Source organism: Macaca mulatta, chromosome 2 (genome assembly GCF_049350105.2).
Source record: "Macaca mulatta isolate MMU2019108-1 chromosome 2, T2T-MMU8v2.0, whole genome shotgun sequence".
Classification (NCBI taxonomy): domain Eukaryota; kingdom Metazoa; phylum Chordata; class Mammalia; order Primates; family Cercopithecidae; genus Macaca; species Macaca mulatta.
The window spans coordinates 83974327-83990536 of NC_133407.1; the positions used below are offsets into that span (position 1 = coordinate 83974327).

Sequence of the window (16210 nt, forward strand, 5' to 3'; positions counted from 1 at the left end):
TGGCCGGGTGTGGTGGCTCACGCCTGTAATCCCAGCACTTTGGGAGGCCGAGATGGGTGGATCACTTGAGGTCAGGAGTTTGAGACTGGACTGGCCAACATGGTCAAACCCCATCTCTACTAAGATACAAAAATTAGCCAGGCATAGTGGCACACACCTGTAATCCCAGCTACTCAGTAGGCTGAGGCAGAAGAATCGCTTGAACCCGGGAGACGGAGGTTGCAGAAAACCGAGATCGTGCCACTGCACTCTGGCCTGGGCAACAGAGTGAGACTCTGTCTCAAAAACAAAACAAAAGAAAACAAACACTAGCAGCTTTTGTCCAGTTCCATGCATATACATGATTTTTACATTGTGAAATGAACACAAAGATTTTTCTTAGGGAATCTGACAGAAATGAACACAGAATCTTACTAGTATTTCAGTTCATTAAAGACCTAGACCTGGCACTCTGTGTTGCCCCTCTTATTACCCAAGGTGTTACATAGCATTTGCCTGAAGGAGCCCATTTCCCTGTGAGTGGGTTAATGCAAATGTTCCCGGTAAGACTTGACTCAAATCGTAGTCTCAGGGAGGGCAACGGGGGAATCATCCTGTCCAATGAATTCCAGAAATAGCAACAAAAGCTCAGAGGAAATTAGCCCCTGTTGTCCCATTGACATTCTCTGGCCACCGCTCCTGTCCAGCTGGGCACACTGCTTGGAAAAGAAATTCATTTGTGTTTCTCTCCTTTCTCTTAAGGTTCCAGAACCTGATTGGAACCTAGGCCGCTCTTGAAAATATTTTCCTGGAATGGAAAGCAACTGCATACAACATACGTTTACCTGCCTGCTGCTTTCTTTTTTGGTGTTGAGAGTCTGATATTCCCTTGGCTACCTTTCAGGATTTCAAACAGAGTAACCACTTCACGGGCAAAATGGCTAGCAAGATATTTATCTTTGTATTTTTAGCATCAGGATGATTGATATCTCAAGATATTTCTGAAATATTTGTTTTTTGAGATTAACCGCATTGTCCTTATATTATGCAAGTTTATTCTTCGTCTTGTGATTTTCGACATCTTTAATATTTGTATTTAAAACCACTGTGGATCGTAGTCACTACATGGAGAGTCTTAGATAATTAATTCTTCTTTTGAATGCACTTATTGATTCCTTTTTTTTCCCCAGCATAAGTAATATTTCAAAATTGAAGATGGCCAATATTCTTTTTCTGAGTAGAAAACCAATTCAACACATATTCATTGTTGCTATTGTTGTTTGTTTGGAGACAGAGTCTCACTCTGTTGCACAGGCTGGAGTGCAGTGGCGCCATCTCAGCTCACTGCAGGCTTCAACTGTCGGGTTCCAGTGATCCTCCCACCTCAGCCTCCCAAGTAGCTGGGACTACAGGCATGTGCCACCAAGCCCAGCTAATTTTTGTATTTTTTGTAGAGATGGGGTCTTACTATGTTGCCTAGGCTGGTCTTGAACTTCTGGGCTCAAGCTTTCTGCCCACCTTGGCCTCCCAAAGTGCTGGGATTACAGGCATGAGCCACCACATCCAGCCATCGACACACATGTTTAGTACTGTTTTCTTTTGTCCCCATTCATGCTTATCAGCATTAGTAGGCATTGACTGGGTATCTAGCTTGTCCTTATTATTGAGTAGTCACATTTCTCTTTTTCAGCTAAAATTATTTATTTCTTTTTTGTTTGTTTTTATATTGATTGTTTACTATTGGCTTTAGACTTCTTACCTCCAAAATGAACATGATCAGAAGCCACACATTTTCCATGCCCCTAGTTCGTTATACATGATTTGTTAAACAGAGTAGCTATGTCAGCTCCTTGGCAGATCTGAGAAAGCATATGATGTTATGACAGGCATATCTACAAATGAGCCTTGTGGATAAGAACTAGACAGAAGATTTAGAGAGAAATAATGTTGATGTCATCCCATTGGAATGATAGAGCTGTTACAACCAGAAATACATTCTATAGCTAGTAGCTAAGCGTGTAGCTGTATTTCTTTTCTAAGAAGGAAAAAATGTGAAATAAACCAAAGAAGTACATTATGTATATAAAGGAGGATATTTTAATTAGTTTAGGTCTTAACAGTTATTCAAACAGTCTGAACTTGGGTTTCTTTTTGGAGCAAACATGACAACCATTATTTATGGAAAGTTTAAATTTCACATGACACATCTTCCTTCTATGTGTGTGGGTTTCTTTCTCTCTTTTCTTTCTTTCTTTCTTTCTTTCTTTCTTTCTTTCTTTCTTTCTTTCTTTCTTTCTTTCTTTCTTTCTTTCTTTCTTTCTTTCTCTCTCTCTCTCTCTCTCTCTCTTTTTCTTTTCTTTTAAAAAAAAACATTTACTTTGCTTGTGTGTTTTCATTTCAACCTTCCCTTTACTAAAAAATGCTTTATTTCCTTGGTGTAGGAGATTTGCTTTTAGGGAAAAGGAAAGACTTGTGTCTCTAAGCTGAGCCCCCCTTTCCTTTTTTAGCATTTCCAGATAGACTAGTTCTCAGCTGACTGTGGACATGTTTGAATTAGAGGCTCCCATCTTAGCTCCTTTTCAAAAACTTTCCTATCATTAAATGTGCCTATATCTGCAAAACAAAATATCCCTTCTCAGTTTGAAACACTATCCAAGAGTGCCTTATTATTATTATTAATTAATTAATTAATTAATATATATTTTGAGACAGAGTCTCACTCTGTCACCCAGGCCGGAGTGCAATGGTACAGTCTCAGCTCACTGCAACCTCTGCCTCCCGGGTTCAAGCGATTCTCCTGCCTCAGCCTCCTGAGTAGTTGGGATTACAGGTGTGCGCCACCATGCCCAGCTAATGCCATTCAACTACTAAGAAGGCAGCAATGTAGAAAATGGTTTTCATGTTCATCCACCGCAGCTGTGATCACCAGCAAGGTTGAATCAGGTGGAAAATGGTTTCGATCTGTTTATTTAGCTGCTTCAGTGTGAGGAATAAGAAATATAAAGTTTGCTTACACGATTTGTGTCTGAGTTCACTTACTTACTGCACACCAGAAGGTGAAAAATAGCCCCTGAGAATGAAGAATAAGAAACTTGTCCTCTGACCTTGCACCAGAACCTTGCGTTTCTGCATCTGGGGCAATCTCTTGTTTAGTTGGCACACACCAAATACCAAATTCTTAAGAGGGGAAGAAATTAAAACAAGACAGAGTTTTCAGCTTGAATAAAAAAGATATCCGGCCGGGCGCGGTGGCTCAAGCCTGTAATCCCAGCACTTTGGGAGGCCGAGACGGGTGGATCACGAGGTCAGGAGATCGAGACCATCCTGGCTAACACGGTGAAACCCCGTCTCTACTAAAAAGTACAAAAAACTAGCCGGGCGAGGTGGCGGGCGCCTGTAGTCCCAGCTATTCCAGAGGCTGAGGCAGGAGAATGGCGGGAACCCGGGAGGCGGAGCTTGCAGTGAGCTGAGATCCGGCCACTGTACTCCAGCCTGGGCGACAGAGCGAGACTCCGTCTCAAAAAAAAAAAAAAAAAAAAAAAAAGATATCCTAAAGGCAAATCAGCAGAATTCTTTTTTGTTTTGTTTGCTTATTTTTGTGAGGAGATTAGTTATTCTTCTTTCCTTCACAATATGGGAGGTGTGTGTATGAGAGAGACAAGAGAAAAAGAACAAAAAAGGAAAAAAAGAAAGCATGCCACCAAACAATGGCTTCATCCAAACTCTGACATACAGTCTTCCTACAGCTGGGCTCTGAAACTGTTTTATGGAAACAGTGGTCATTCAGTTGACTTCGAGGCACACTTAAATCATGCTTAGGGAGAGATAGGCCAAGGGCTTAGTTAACTCACTTATTTAGGTCGTAGAGTTGTGAATTTTGACATTTTCATACTACACTGTTAGCTTTTGTACAAGAGTTTATTGTTTATGTGGGAAGTAACTGTCACTTTAAAACAGATTTTATTTTTACTCTTGTTTGGTGCAAATTGTGTGCCCGGGTTTTATTTACCTTTTCCTTCTTAGTCTGTGGCAGCACAAATGGAAAAGTGTTAAATAAATGTGGTGTAAGTGTATTTTTCTCTCTTTTTACCCATATTTACAATTAGAAGCTTGAAAGAAGACAGAATTCTATCTGGCCTTGGTACCACGTTTCTCCTAATATGAGGAGCTAGTGACCAGACACGATAGGGCAGTGATTGCATTGTCACTACCTTCCCTCCCCATGCCCTGCCATTTTTATTTTTTATCTTCTCAGAATCCTTTGTTTATTTGGCCCCATTCAAGGCCCACTTTTTAAATTCTTCCTTTTCTCATATACATTCCCTGCAGATAGGTGGCCTTTGCCCTGTTCATTTGACAACCTTTTCTAAGTTAAAAGCAAACAAGAAAACCAACATAAACCTTCCCATAGGACTGAGCAGGTCTCCTCTGCTGCCTTCTCTTTCTCCCATCTACCTCAAGGCCAACACCCCACCAGTGTCAACCCCGTGTTTTCTTTCTCAATGTCCTCTCCCTCAGGATCCCCAGATCTCTTTGAACTCTTCATGATACAGTCAACAGAAAGGTTCTACTTGCTTTGGGACCATGTATTAGACTTGCGGCCCTGGAGAAATCACATCTACTCTCTGAGCCTCAGTTTCCTCATTTGTTCCTTATCTTCCTTCCTCAGTCAACAAAGACACCTACGAATGGTGTGCCCAGCACCGGAGATGAGAACCATGATGAGCTAAGTAGGCATAAGTTCCTGTCCACCACTGTGAAATGGAGCAGAGAGTGTCCATCTTGCAGGGGACATTGTAAAAATTAGCAAGGTGGTGATGCATAGACCACCATGTATGTAGGTGCTCAGGAAATGTCAGTTTTTGTGATTATAATGAAAGGCAAACAGACAAGGCAAGTCCTGACCTCTCTTTGGAAGTTGTTTTTATCTTTGAAGGACCTTTCCCTTGTATTTCTGGCTTTTACCTGAAATTCAATCTTTTTGATTTCGGACAGTTTTTTTTTTTTTTTTTTTAAATTCCTTTTAATCTAGCCTCTTTCTCTAATTTTTCTTTTTTTCTGTTAAAAGCATAGCCATTTCTTCTGCCATGTGTGTTTGAAAGCAAGGTGGGAGGGGCTTTCCAGTTTGTGTGGGACAAAGCATCCTGTTTTAACTCCGTTCTTTTATAGTGTATTTCTAGTGCATAGTCCTGAGGATGTTTTATTTTCTGATCCCTTTAATTCTTCCCTTCTTTCTGTGTTGAGTTGGTGATTGTCCCTCTTCTACACTTTTATTACTCCAAGGATAGGGTCTGACTTGTTGCCTTTGTAAGAAAATCTAAATGCCTTCTTCATAGCAGGAGGAAACAGTTACCTCCTTCAACTGGCTGTTTGAACATAGCTATGTGAGTGTTTGAAACCATAGGGTCCTTCAAATTCTAGAATAACCAGAAATTGAGAACACGTTGTCTTTAACAACGGAACCAGTTCATTTATTGTGACTATGCTTATGTTTTGTTTTGATTTTTTTTTAACCGACAGTTAACTTTTGAGATCATATAATATTTACAGTTTACTTAGCAGAGGCTTCCAGAAAATGTGAGGGTATGTCCACTTTTGGTTTATGGACACAATTTATATCTTAACATGAATACATAGTTATAAATGAGCTTATGACATTTGGTCTTTTGAATGTGGGTTTTCTTTTAAAAGGTTGCAGTTTTCAAAAACATCATATTGCCACCAGCCCATTTGTTTTTCTCACCAGACTAAAGGTAGCATGTCCTACTAAACAGAACACAACAGGAAAAAAAATAAGGAACAAATCCTTTTTAAGTTTGGAGTGGTGCCAACTACAAGTTTTTGGTATTTTTAATATAGACTTTGTTCATTTATTTAGTCAGGAAGTGTCTATTGAGCATTGCACGTGTATGGCCTATGCTGGGTGCTGCGGGTAATGGTGATTGTGTCCTAGGGCAGGGGTCACTGAACTATATAGTCTCCCTGTAGCCTGTTTTTGTATGGCCCACAAACTAAGAGGTTGTTAACATTTTAATGCGTTATGAAAAAAAAAACAAAAAACAGAATATGCAAGAGACCTATATGTGGCCCACAAAGTTTAAAATATTTATTTGATCCTTTAGGAAAAAATTTGCCTACTCTAGACCCTGTGGTGTCTCTGACTTCCTCAATCTTATGTTTGTTGGTAAGAAAGACCAGAAATAAGCGAACAAATAAGCAAGATAATTCTTTTCAGATTTTGATAATTGATAAGGAAATAGGATATAAGAGTGACAGAAATGAGGCTGGGGTCAGGTGTAGCAGTTTAGGTGGGATTTTTTGAAAAGATGACTTTAAGATTAGACCTGAACAATAAGGACAAACAGGTCTGTGCAGAGCTGGGCGTATTAGCCCATCTCTCACTCCTTAGGTCCACATCCCCCTTCCCCTCCAAGTGCCTGCTTATTATACACAGGGCTCAGCTAAATGCTGGTTCCTGGAAAACCATTTCAGATGCCCTCTTTTGGGTTATCTTTACTATAGCACCCATTACAAGGCACTGTAATTGCCTATTTGGTTTCATTCTTTCCACCTCCCCTCCACTAGACTTGAAATATCTTGGGGGCAGGGACATATGTCTTAGTGATCATATCCCTCTAGCATTTAGCTCATGAACTAGGTTAAATGGAGTCTGCTATAAACTCAAAATTAGATTCCATCAAGCCCACTGTGAAAATCAAGAAGATCCTCTAACAAATTGCAGATTCTTAAGTTTAAGTTCTATTACTTGTCTTTTTTTGTACACATGCTTCCCACCTCGTACTCTCTTATCCAAGCACTATTCTTTCATTTCTAAAATCTAATTATGCCCCACCCCAAAAACATGCCCATTTACCTCATCTGATTAAAAGGCACCATCATCCATCCAGTTGAGCAAGCCAAAAACTAGGAATTATCCTTGGTGTGTCGCATTTCCTCACTCTTACCCATCACATCCAGTCCTTCAGCACCCATACCTCCTCAACTAGTCCTGTCTCACCGTCTTTACTCTCAGTTCTAGCCCAGGCCAGGTCTATCCTATCCTTTGCCTGGGCCACTGCAGCAATCCCTGACTGGTCTTTCTGCTCCCTTGCTTACCTTCCTTATATTCATTGTTCACACAGAAGACAAACACATCTTTTCAAGCTCAAAAGATCTTATCTTTCCCTTTTCTTAAACACCCCAGTGACTGCCCATCAAATGTAAACATTTTAACTTAAGTAAACAAGTAAAAACAAGTAAATAAACAAGTAAAAATACAACTCAAAAATTTGAGCTCACAGCCCCAAATGGAGTAACCATTGTCTCTTCAACCACATCTTACTCTCAGTTTCCAGGTACCTTGGTCCCTCCACTTGCCCTTCTTAGGACCTATTCTCTGTTGCCTGTTAGATTATTAAATGTTAAAATGGAACCCTGTGTTAATCTCGTTAACATCGTGAACACTTAAAACTATACAGTGGCAAGTCAGTGAACCACAGTGAAACTCCATTCCCCAAAGACACCTTCATTCCTGATTTTCCTGGTAACATTTGTAATACCAAAAATTTGTGATAACAGGCAACGGATTTAATGATAACTCTAGTTAAAAGGCCTTGGGGAAGGAACTTGACAACCTTACTGCCTTCTAATGGTATTGTTTTTCCTTTTTTCTTTTTCGCAATGCAGAATATGAGTTGGAAGTAAAGAGGGTGCAAGACATTCTTTCGGGAATAGAGAAACCACAGGTATGTCTTCTGGATTTCTCAGCATAAATGACACTTTTTAAAGTATTTCAAATGTGCTTTTTTTCCCCTCCACCACACAGTAGGTAAGCAAAAGGGCTCCTTCCCTTTGCAGATTACTCATCAACTATGAAATAGTGTTCAGTTCAGTTATTAATGGAGCATGAGACATAGAACAGCGGCCTTCTGTGTGTAGTCATAATCCACTGAAATGTCTTTATTTAGGTGTTCTGAATGCAGTTAGATATTCTTTCCAAAGATTCTTTCTTTTTTGTCTCTCTCTCTTTTTAGTCTACAGTTTTCTTTTGGTAGTTTTTTTTTTTTTTTAACCTGTATAAATGTAGTAATAATAATTTTTGAAAACCTCAGTAATCCCAAGTATTTTTCCAAGTAAACTTCAAAAAGATATTTAACTATTAGCTGTGAAAAATAAGTCCAGAACATTGGGTGCAATGGCAGGAAAGAAAATGGTCGGAGTGGTGAGGTTTTGATTTTGCCAGGTGCTTTGAAATTCAAGTGAAAAATTCAGAATGTTGATCCAGCCTTTCATCTCAGATTAGAGCCAGAGTTCTTTGGAGTATTTTCTAGCTGAATTGGAAAACCTTGATTCTGCATATGTTTCAAATACTGAGGCTTTTTAACAGAAGAGTCCAAACATGCTTCAGGGTACATAGTTGAGTTTGACAACCTGAAAGCTGGAGGTGTGTTGACCAACAGGCATAATAAGGCACTTGTAGAGGATTGGGGTGTTGCTGTTTGGGGGCGGGGTGCGGGGAGTCTGTACTTACTTTGGTGAGGAGCAGGCTGCCACTGGGGGTTTTTGAGCAAAGAACTTATGTAATTAGGGCTGCATTTTCAGAATGATCGAACAGTTGGCAGATGAGTTGGAGTGAGAAGAAGGGAGATGCAGGGAAGAGCAGTGTTAGAATCTACTACTGTAGTCGTGGTGAAAGGCTATGGGAGTCAGAATTAGGGTGGTAACATCTGTGTGGCAGGCAGCAGGGGATAGATACTAGAGCTGTTCTAGAGATAGAATACGGCACTATAACCTATTAGAATTGATATCAAATGTCAAGGATAACTGGGCTTTCAGGTTTCAATGCCTCCTCTCAAGAATTGCTTCCTCTAAGACGCCTCCCTGATTGCTGTCCATGCCCATCAAGTGGGAGGCTCTACCCCCAGCTTTGCTGTGCCCTCCATGGACTTCTGCTATTGTATTTAATACATTGTACTGCATCTACTTGTTTCTGTGTCTTTCCTGGTAACCTGTGGTTTCTCTAGAACGGGTTCACATCTTTGTCCTTTTTGTATCTTCAGTGCCATTCTTGGACATGCTGAGTTTGTTTCACTGTCAGGGAATCTGGAACGATAGATACAGCGGGCGGTCACAAATGTCTGGGAGGCCGATGCTGAGGAGCGCGGAGGAACAAGATACAAGACAGGGAGATCACATGTGTAGCAATGATACTCACGTTGTAGGATTTGATGATAGCTTTGCAGACAGCGGGTGCAGTATAAGGGAGAGAGATTGGAAAAGGCGTGAGGGCAGAATCTTGGAAAAAGCTTATGTTTATAGTGTAGTAGAGAAGAAAACTCTGCGAGGAAAACAGAGGAATCATAATCAGAGAGAGGGCAGAGCAACAGGTTCACTCATGGTCCCAAATGTAGTTTCGGAACGTCATAGTCACTTCTTAGTTATGTTTATGCACATAGTGCTTTCTCTCAGATATTGCTAGTCACTGCTGCGCTGAAGAAGTGACACAATCTCTGTTTCTTGAGGGTGAGATGGCTCTAGCAAGATAAAGCCATATTTAGATTCATTGGTCCTTTTTCTTGATGCAGTATTTATTAGGCATTTAATCTTTTGAGGTTTTACGGCAGGTTAATAGGCTTTTTTAAGTAGCTGTGTTGTAAAATATAATAGGGTAGAAGCGTCATCTGAGAACTTTTGTTGGTATCATTTGGAAGCAAGGATGGCTTGGCTACAGAAGCACGTAGATGTTAGCTCTACCCATGACAGCCTGACCAGGCTGTTCTGCACCCATCATAGAGAATTGGCTTCTCAGAGCCTACTGCCTTTAGGCCCTTGAATCAGGTAGATGACTCCCCTTGTTTTCATTTGGTTCTCACTTAGTAGCCTTTTGAGAATTTGACTTCCTTGTTGACAACAGAGAGAAAGTATGTGAGGCAGGTTGACAGTGCTGTCTAATCTACCAGATACTTCTGTTTCTCATTATGAATCAATTAACTGGCAATCTGATTGTATATATCTGATTCCATAAGTCTTATAGTTTGACATTCAAGTCTGACTCTGGAATCAGGGCTGCATTTTCAGAATGATCAAACAGTTGGCAGATGAGTTGGAGTGAGAAGAAGGGAGACGCAGGGAAGAGCAGTGTTAGAATCTACTACTGTAGTCCTGGTGAAAGGCTATGGGAGTCAGAATTAGGTGGTAATATCTGTGTGGCAGGAAGCAGGGGACAGATACTAGAGCCGTTCTAGAGATAGAATATGGCACTATAACCTATTAGAATTGATATCAAATGTCAAGGATAACTGGGCTAGATTGTCTGAGTCACTGGGCAGGGGCCCGGACCTGGCGAATTCACTCAGGTAAATGCCACAAGGTAACAGCCTGTCTGCAGAGCCAGCCAGCTTACCTGGACTCCATTCTGTCTCGTTACCCTCCTCCAAACCTTTGAAGTGGCTTCTGGGTGAGAAATTCAGTCAAAAGATAACATTTCCATATCAGCATGGCTTAGATGGGCACAGACATAGTCAATACAGCTGAAGAGTCTCCTTAGTCCTGTAAAGCTGGAGTTGTTAATTCTGCAGCATAAGCAGCACATTATCTTTCTAGGTTTGGAAAAGGCGGGTTGAGAAACTTTCTGGAGGTGAATAGAAACAAAGCCTCAGGTAGTTACACACTCCAGAGTCATTAAAGATCTGTAGATCAGCATTTATATCTCATGCCCTTTTAACAGTGAGGCTTGAACTTGCCAAAATACTACACCCTACCTTTTAAGCAGTTGGATGAAAATCACCTGATAGGAAGTGGGCGTCTCTGGACACAGTTGCTTTGCCAGCATGTGGGTGGTGGTTGGTGCTAACCACCCTGCATGTCTGATTCTCTGGATGGCAGTGTAAATATATCCGGGTTACCTGGGCTGAAGGCATAGCAGACAAGGGGAGTTTGTATGAAGAGTGCCATGCTTGTTCGTGCCTCCTGCTTTTGCACATGACTAAAACAACTTCTCTTTCTCTCCACCTGTATGTTTCCTATTGCTGCTGTAATGATTTACCACAAATTGAATGACTTAAAACAGTACAAATTTATTGTCATAAAGGTTTAGAGACCAGAAAGTCCAAAATGTCTCTGGCTAGGATATAATCAAAGTGTTGGCAGAGCTGTATTCTAGAGGCTTTGGGACATAATCTGTTTTCTTGCCTTTTCCCCTCTTGGCTCTGTCTGCAAAGTCAGCAACCATATTCCCCCAGCTTCTACTTCCCTTATCACATGCCTGTCTCCGACTGTCTTGACTCCTTCTTTCACTTATAAGGACCCCTGTGATTATACTGGGCCCATCCAGATAATCCAGGTTAAGTCTCCCCTTCACAAGAGCCTTAACTTAGTCACATCTTCAAAGTCCCTTTTGCCATATAAGGTAATATATTCATGGGTTCCAAGGACTAGGATGTGGACATCTTTGGGGACCTACCACACTCCCCTCCCGATCCTCAGAAGCGTTCTTGCCTGAGACAGTCCACTGTTTCTTCCCAACCCAGTTAGTTGTTTATGCAGTTTCTCTCTCTCCTCTTCGTACGCCTTTTCTTCTGAAGTTTTTGTTTGTGATTGTGTGTTATTTAACTTTTTGCTCCGAATACCTAGCACTGTTCTTGACACATAGTGAACCCTTAACAGATGTTTGCCGAATAACTGTGTGACTGTAGCTGGGTTCTGGCAGGTGGGACAAACGCCTGAAGCCTGGCCAGCCTCAGGATGCGCCTCCGCCAGTGTATAAGGCAGCAAGCCACTAGAGGGAAGGCCTGTGCTTTGCAATCTGGCACTCTGGGTTGGGACTTGCATTGGCTATTACCTGTCTTTGTGACCTTGGGTAAGTTACGTAGTTTCCTTGTGCCTCAGTTTCCTCATCTTTGAAAGGTAGGATAAGAAATACTACCTATAGCGACTATCTGAGAAGTCAATTATGTACTTAGAATGCAGTATTTATAGTCTGTAGCATATCGCTAAGCAAAAGTGAAACTTCTGTGCTCTGACATGGTAAGGAGAGGTATCGGGCCATCTGACAGGGAAAGAAGCAGAGCCATGGAAAGTTGGGCACACAGTTGTAAAGAGGATTATTTAATTTTTTGTTCCTTTCAGCCACAACTGGTAGCACCTCTAAATAAAAGGCATATATTTTGCTTTGAGGTTTTGCAGATGATTTTATTTAGGTGCAGAACAATACGTAGTACTTGTGGATTCCAGTTATCTTTCTAGAACTTTGGGCACCCTGAATTGAGCAAGCCTCCACTGTGACAGAGCAATAAGCCAGGTATTATTCTGAGTGGCTTAGGAATTAGCCAGCCATCTCAAGCCTAATGTGGTCTGACCTTCTCTGGTGGTGGTGCTCCCATAGACTGGTGGGCTGTTTATTTTCAGGATATAAATAATGTAACCTGGAATTGCGGTTCTGCATTGTTTCTATCCGCGAATGTTTAGCTTGTTGAAACAATTGATTTGTCGGTTCCAGAAGCGAGTAAACTGACGTGTGAGGAACACTTCCCCTGTAAGAAGCAGTCCCTTGAAAGATAAACAGTAGTGCATCTGGGAGCACATAGGCGGCTCTTAGCACTTAAGGAATCATAAAAACAGATGACTGTGAAATTCTTAGATTTGAGTATCCTTTTTCTTTAACCTTTTCCTTTTTCATTTATTTTCCTTTGTGGTGGTGTTTCTCATGATGATACTTTAGAAGTGAAGCCAGTATTTGTGTGGTAATATTTCCTTAGTGTACTCTTTAATTAGATTAGTAGGCCTCCCACATAGTTAAATCCAAAGGCCAGAGCAAATTTAGAAGCTATCAATGTACAAGGAAATATTTTTGAACGTAAAAGAAACAATTTAGTAGCTGCGAGAATAAATGGTGTTTCTGATCCAAGTACTATCATTTGCATAATAATAAAATCTCAGAAAAAAATAGAAAATTTTACAGAATAGTATTAAAATACTGGGATGAACAGGAGAGAAGGTGCAAGGAGAAAGGAAGCTATGGATTACATATCGAATAGCTACAGGACAATGCAGTTTTATAATTTCCTTATATACACATATACAGAACAACTGCTTTCAAGTTGGAGTCTACATTTAATAAACAAGACAAGAATGATTTCTAATCATTAGAAATGGTCACATCAGTATGTGACCATTTAGAAGTAGGAAGTAATTTTATGAGTGCTTCAAGGTGCTAAAAAGCAGTTTAGTTTAAATAATTCATATGCAGACTTACACTAATAACCTATACAACAGACCCTTTTATAGCAGTTATTGAACTGCTTTCAAATTGGAATCTACATTTAATAAATAGACAAGAATGATTTCTAATCAGTATGTGACCACTTAGTAGTAGGAAGTAATTTCATGAGTCCTTCAAGGTGCTCAAAAGCAGTTTAGTTTCAATAATTCATATGCAGATGTATACTAGTAACCTATACAACAGACCCCTTTATATTACTATTGCAGAAACAAATGTCAGATTGCACCTTGTCCAATAGTTTTATAACTAGAAGTTACCACGTTTATCACCATCAAAGGAGACTGACTTTCTAGTTATGGTAGGTTAATTAAATATCAGGAAGTCAGTTAGCTTTATGGCTTCTAAACTTTTTTGAGGGGTGAGGAGAACAACAGCTATGGTGATCACTGTGATGATCAGATTAGCCATGCCCTAGTTAAGCTTGGTGGTCACTGCTGGCAAGAAAGTTTCAGCACACACAGACTTGCAATGTGAAGGTTGTATATGAGTGTTGTTGCTCTGAAATAGGCATGAACCCAGATAGAGTTCCTAGAGTTCCAAATCTCTCATTAAAGCATTACTTCCCAGGACACTTGGAGTAAATATGTCTAGTGCTGAGAATTCACCTTCAAGTAACATTCTCTTGAAAGACAGCATGTCAGTTTCTGGAAACAGCCTTAAGTGGAAACAAGTTCCAAGTCCTAATGGAGACCAAGTGATCTTTTTCTCCTGATTCCATTGCCTAAACAAGGGCACCCTCAGTCCAAGAGTCAATGAAAGAGAGAGAGCAGGAGGACAAGAGGGATTTGGCCCCAGAACATCATCATGATCTGGGTGTCTGGCTGCTTCGCTCAAGGAAAGAATTCACAGAAACCACTATCTTTTGAGAGTGATGCTGAGTTGTCAAACTGCATTTCTGATAGGCTAGCATATTGGAAAAATGTATTTCCACAAACATCTGCATTGCATGCCGATGACAGTGTACATCCTGAAGGCTTGCTTAGGCACTCTAAGGAAAAAGTGAATGTTATTTTAGTTGATGATTCAAGTGTTGTATTTCTCTGTTCAGGTAAATAATAATTTAACCAAGTTCTAAGGGAAAAAAGTAAAGTTGTCATAGCTGACATAAAAGGTAGAGTTTAAAAGGATGTGACTTTATGGATATTTGTTTGGTATCTAGAATGTTGGCATTCGACTGAGCTATTTTGAGACATGGTGTTACTTCACACCACCATTCATAGAATCAGTGCTACTGTCTTCTGTGTTCTTGGGTGCAAAGCAGCCACTTACCACCTTGGCTGAGTGTTTTCTGGTACCTTATGAGCCTCCTTTTTTCCCAAGAAACTAAACTCTTTGTAACAAATTATCTCCCACATTAAAAATCAAATATAACACCAAATACCTCAGGATTACTCATTAATGATATGTGAAGAAATTGAGCAGATATACTGTTGTATGTTAGAAATGCTGTCTTAAAATCTAGGTAGAGAAACAACATACAAATAACCAAGTAATGCTCTAATGTAACATGCACCAAATGCAGGGACGGAAAATATGGCAAAAGTACAAAGAAGAGTGATTGAATCTGACAGTGCAGACAGTACAGAAATCTGTCCAGAATCAGTCTCAGGAAACCTAAGAGTCCCTCTGTGTTCAGTATATCTACCGTGAGTCCCCTCAGGTACCTGTCCGTCTTCAACAGGTTGGGGTTCCTTGAGGCCAAAGATCATACCTTCATCATCTTTGTGTCCACACAGCCCCTCACAGGGTGAAGTATGACCATTAAATGAATAAACAAGGCATTTGAACTGGGTCCAAGAGAAGTTGGTTAAAGCCAAGAAAGTAGGAGAGTTAAAAGCTAAGTCACAGGGGCATGAGAGAGGGCATAAGAGAGGCCAGCATCCTGGAGGGGGGCGGTAACAGCATTGTGGTGCAGGTGGATTGGAGGGGTGGAGAAGAGAGCTGCTAGTCTGGAGCCATAGCAATCTTCCTCAGATGTTTTCCAGAGATGTGTAATACCAGCCTACCATCTTCTGTGTTGCCTATGGCAGAAACTTAGACTATCTTATTTCCTTTTATTTTTTTATTCAGCAAACATTTACTAACCAACCGCTGATCACAGTTGAATATGACTTGGATTCTGTCCTTAGGGAGTCTCAAAGCCCAAGGGAGGTAGACAAAGGCCATAACATGATTAGCAATTCTAGCAATATCCACAAGGTTCTGTAGAACACGGAGGAGTGACGCTGCATGAGATAATTTAGAGAAGGCTACTGGGAGGTGGTGAGGCTGGGCTGGGGTCTTTAAGGATGAGCAGGAGTTTGACTAAGTAATTGGCTAAATATATCATGATATTCTATTTATATGGAATAAACAGTGTGAAGTGATCTCCACTAAAAATGTAGTGAAGGACGGACTGAAGAGAGACTCTATCTTCATTTTCCATATTTATTATTTGTATTTCAAGTATTTAATAATTCTAATAATCTTTATATAGATCAGATGTGACAAAAATGGAAGAAGGGAAAAAAAAGGGACTGAACAGTTTACCTGTCTCCATCTACAGCCTAATAATCTACAGCTATAAAGTCTTTGTGAACGTTAAGCTTTAGCATCTGTATTAAGTCCTGTTTGTTTTTAATATGCTATCCAGACCAATATCCAGATAGCAATAGAATAGCCTTTAGAAAGTTACAGCATTAAAGTTTTGTTCTTAGATTTATTTTAAATAATTAGATCATATTTTAAGTTGAGTTTCTCCAGAAAAGGACTCTAAAAAAAGGTTTGAGTGCAAATAGTTTCTGTGGGGATATGGCCCAGGAAGTCCTGGTTGGAGACAAGGGAACTGAGACAGAGAAGGGAAGTGTATTAGTCTGTTCTCGCATTGCTATAAAGAACTACCTGACATTGGGTAATTTATAAAGAAAAGAGGTTTAATTGACTCATGCTTCTGCAGGATGTACAGGAAGCATG

The 16210-nt window shown here is 40.4% G+C and overlaps 1 protein-coding gene across 5 annotated transcripts in view; it reads left to right on the forward strand.

The window, feature by feature from the left end:
- Nucleotides 1-16210, forward strand: part of FNDC3B (fibronectin type III domain containing 3B) — a 364538-nt gene that overhangs the window by 241996 nt on the left and 106332 nt on the right. For all 5 annotated transcript variants that reach the window (XM_001085124.5, XM_001085354.5, XM_028843856.2 and 2 more), the window contains exon 7: nucleotides 7666-7724. In XM_001085124.5, coding sequence (XP_001085124.2) covers nucleotides 7666-7724 — 59 coding nt within the window. The remainder of the gene's footprint in view (nucleotides 1-7665; nucleotides 7725-16210) is intronic.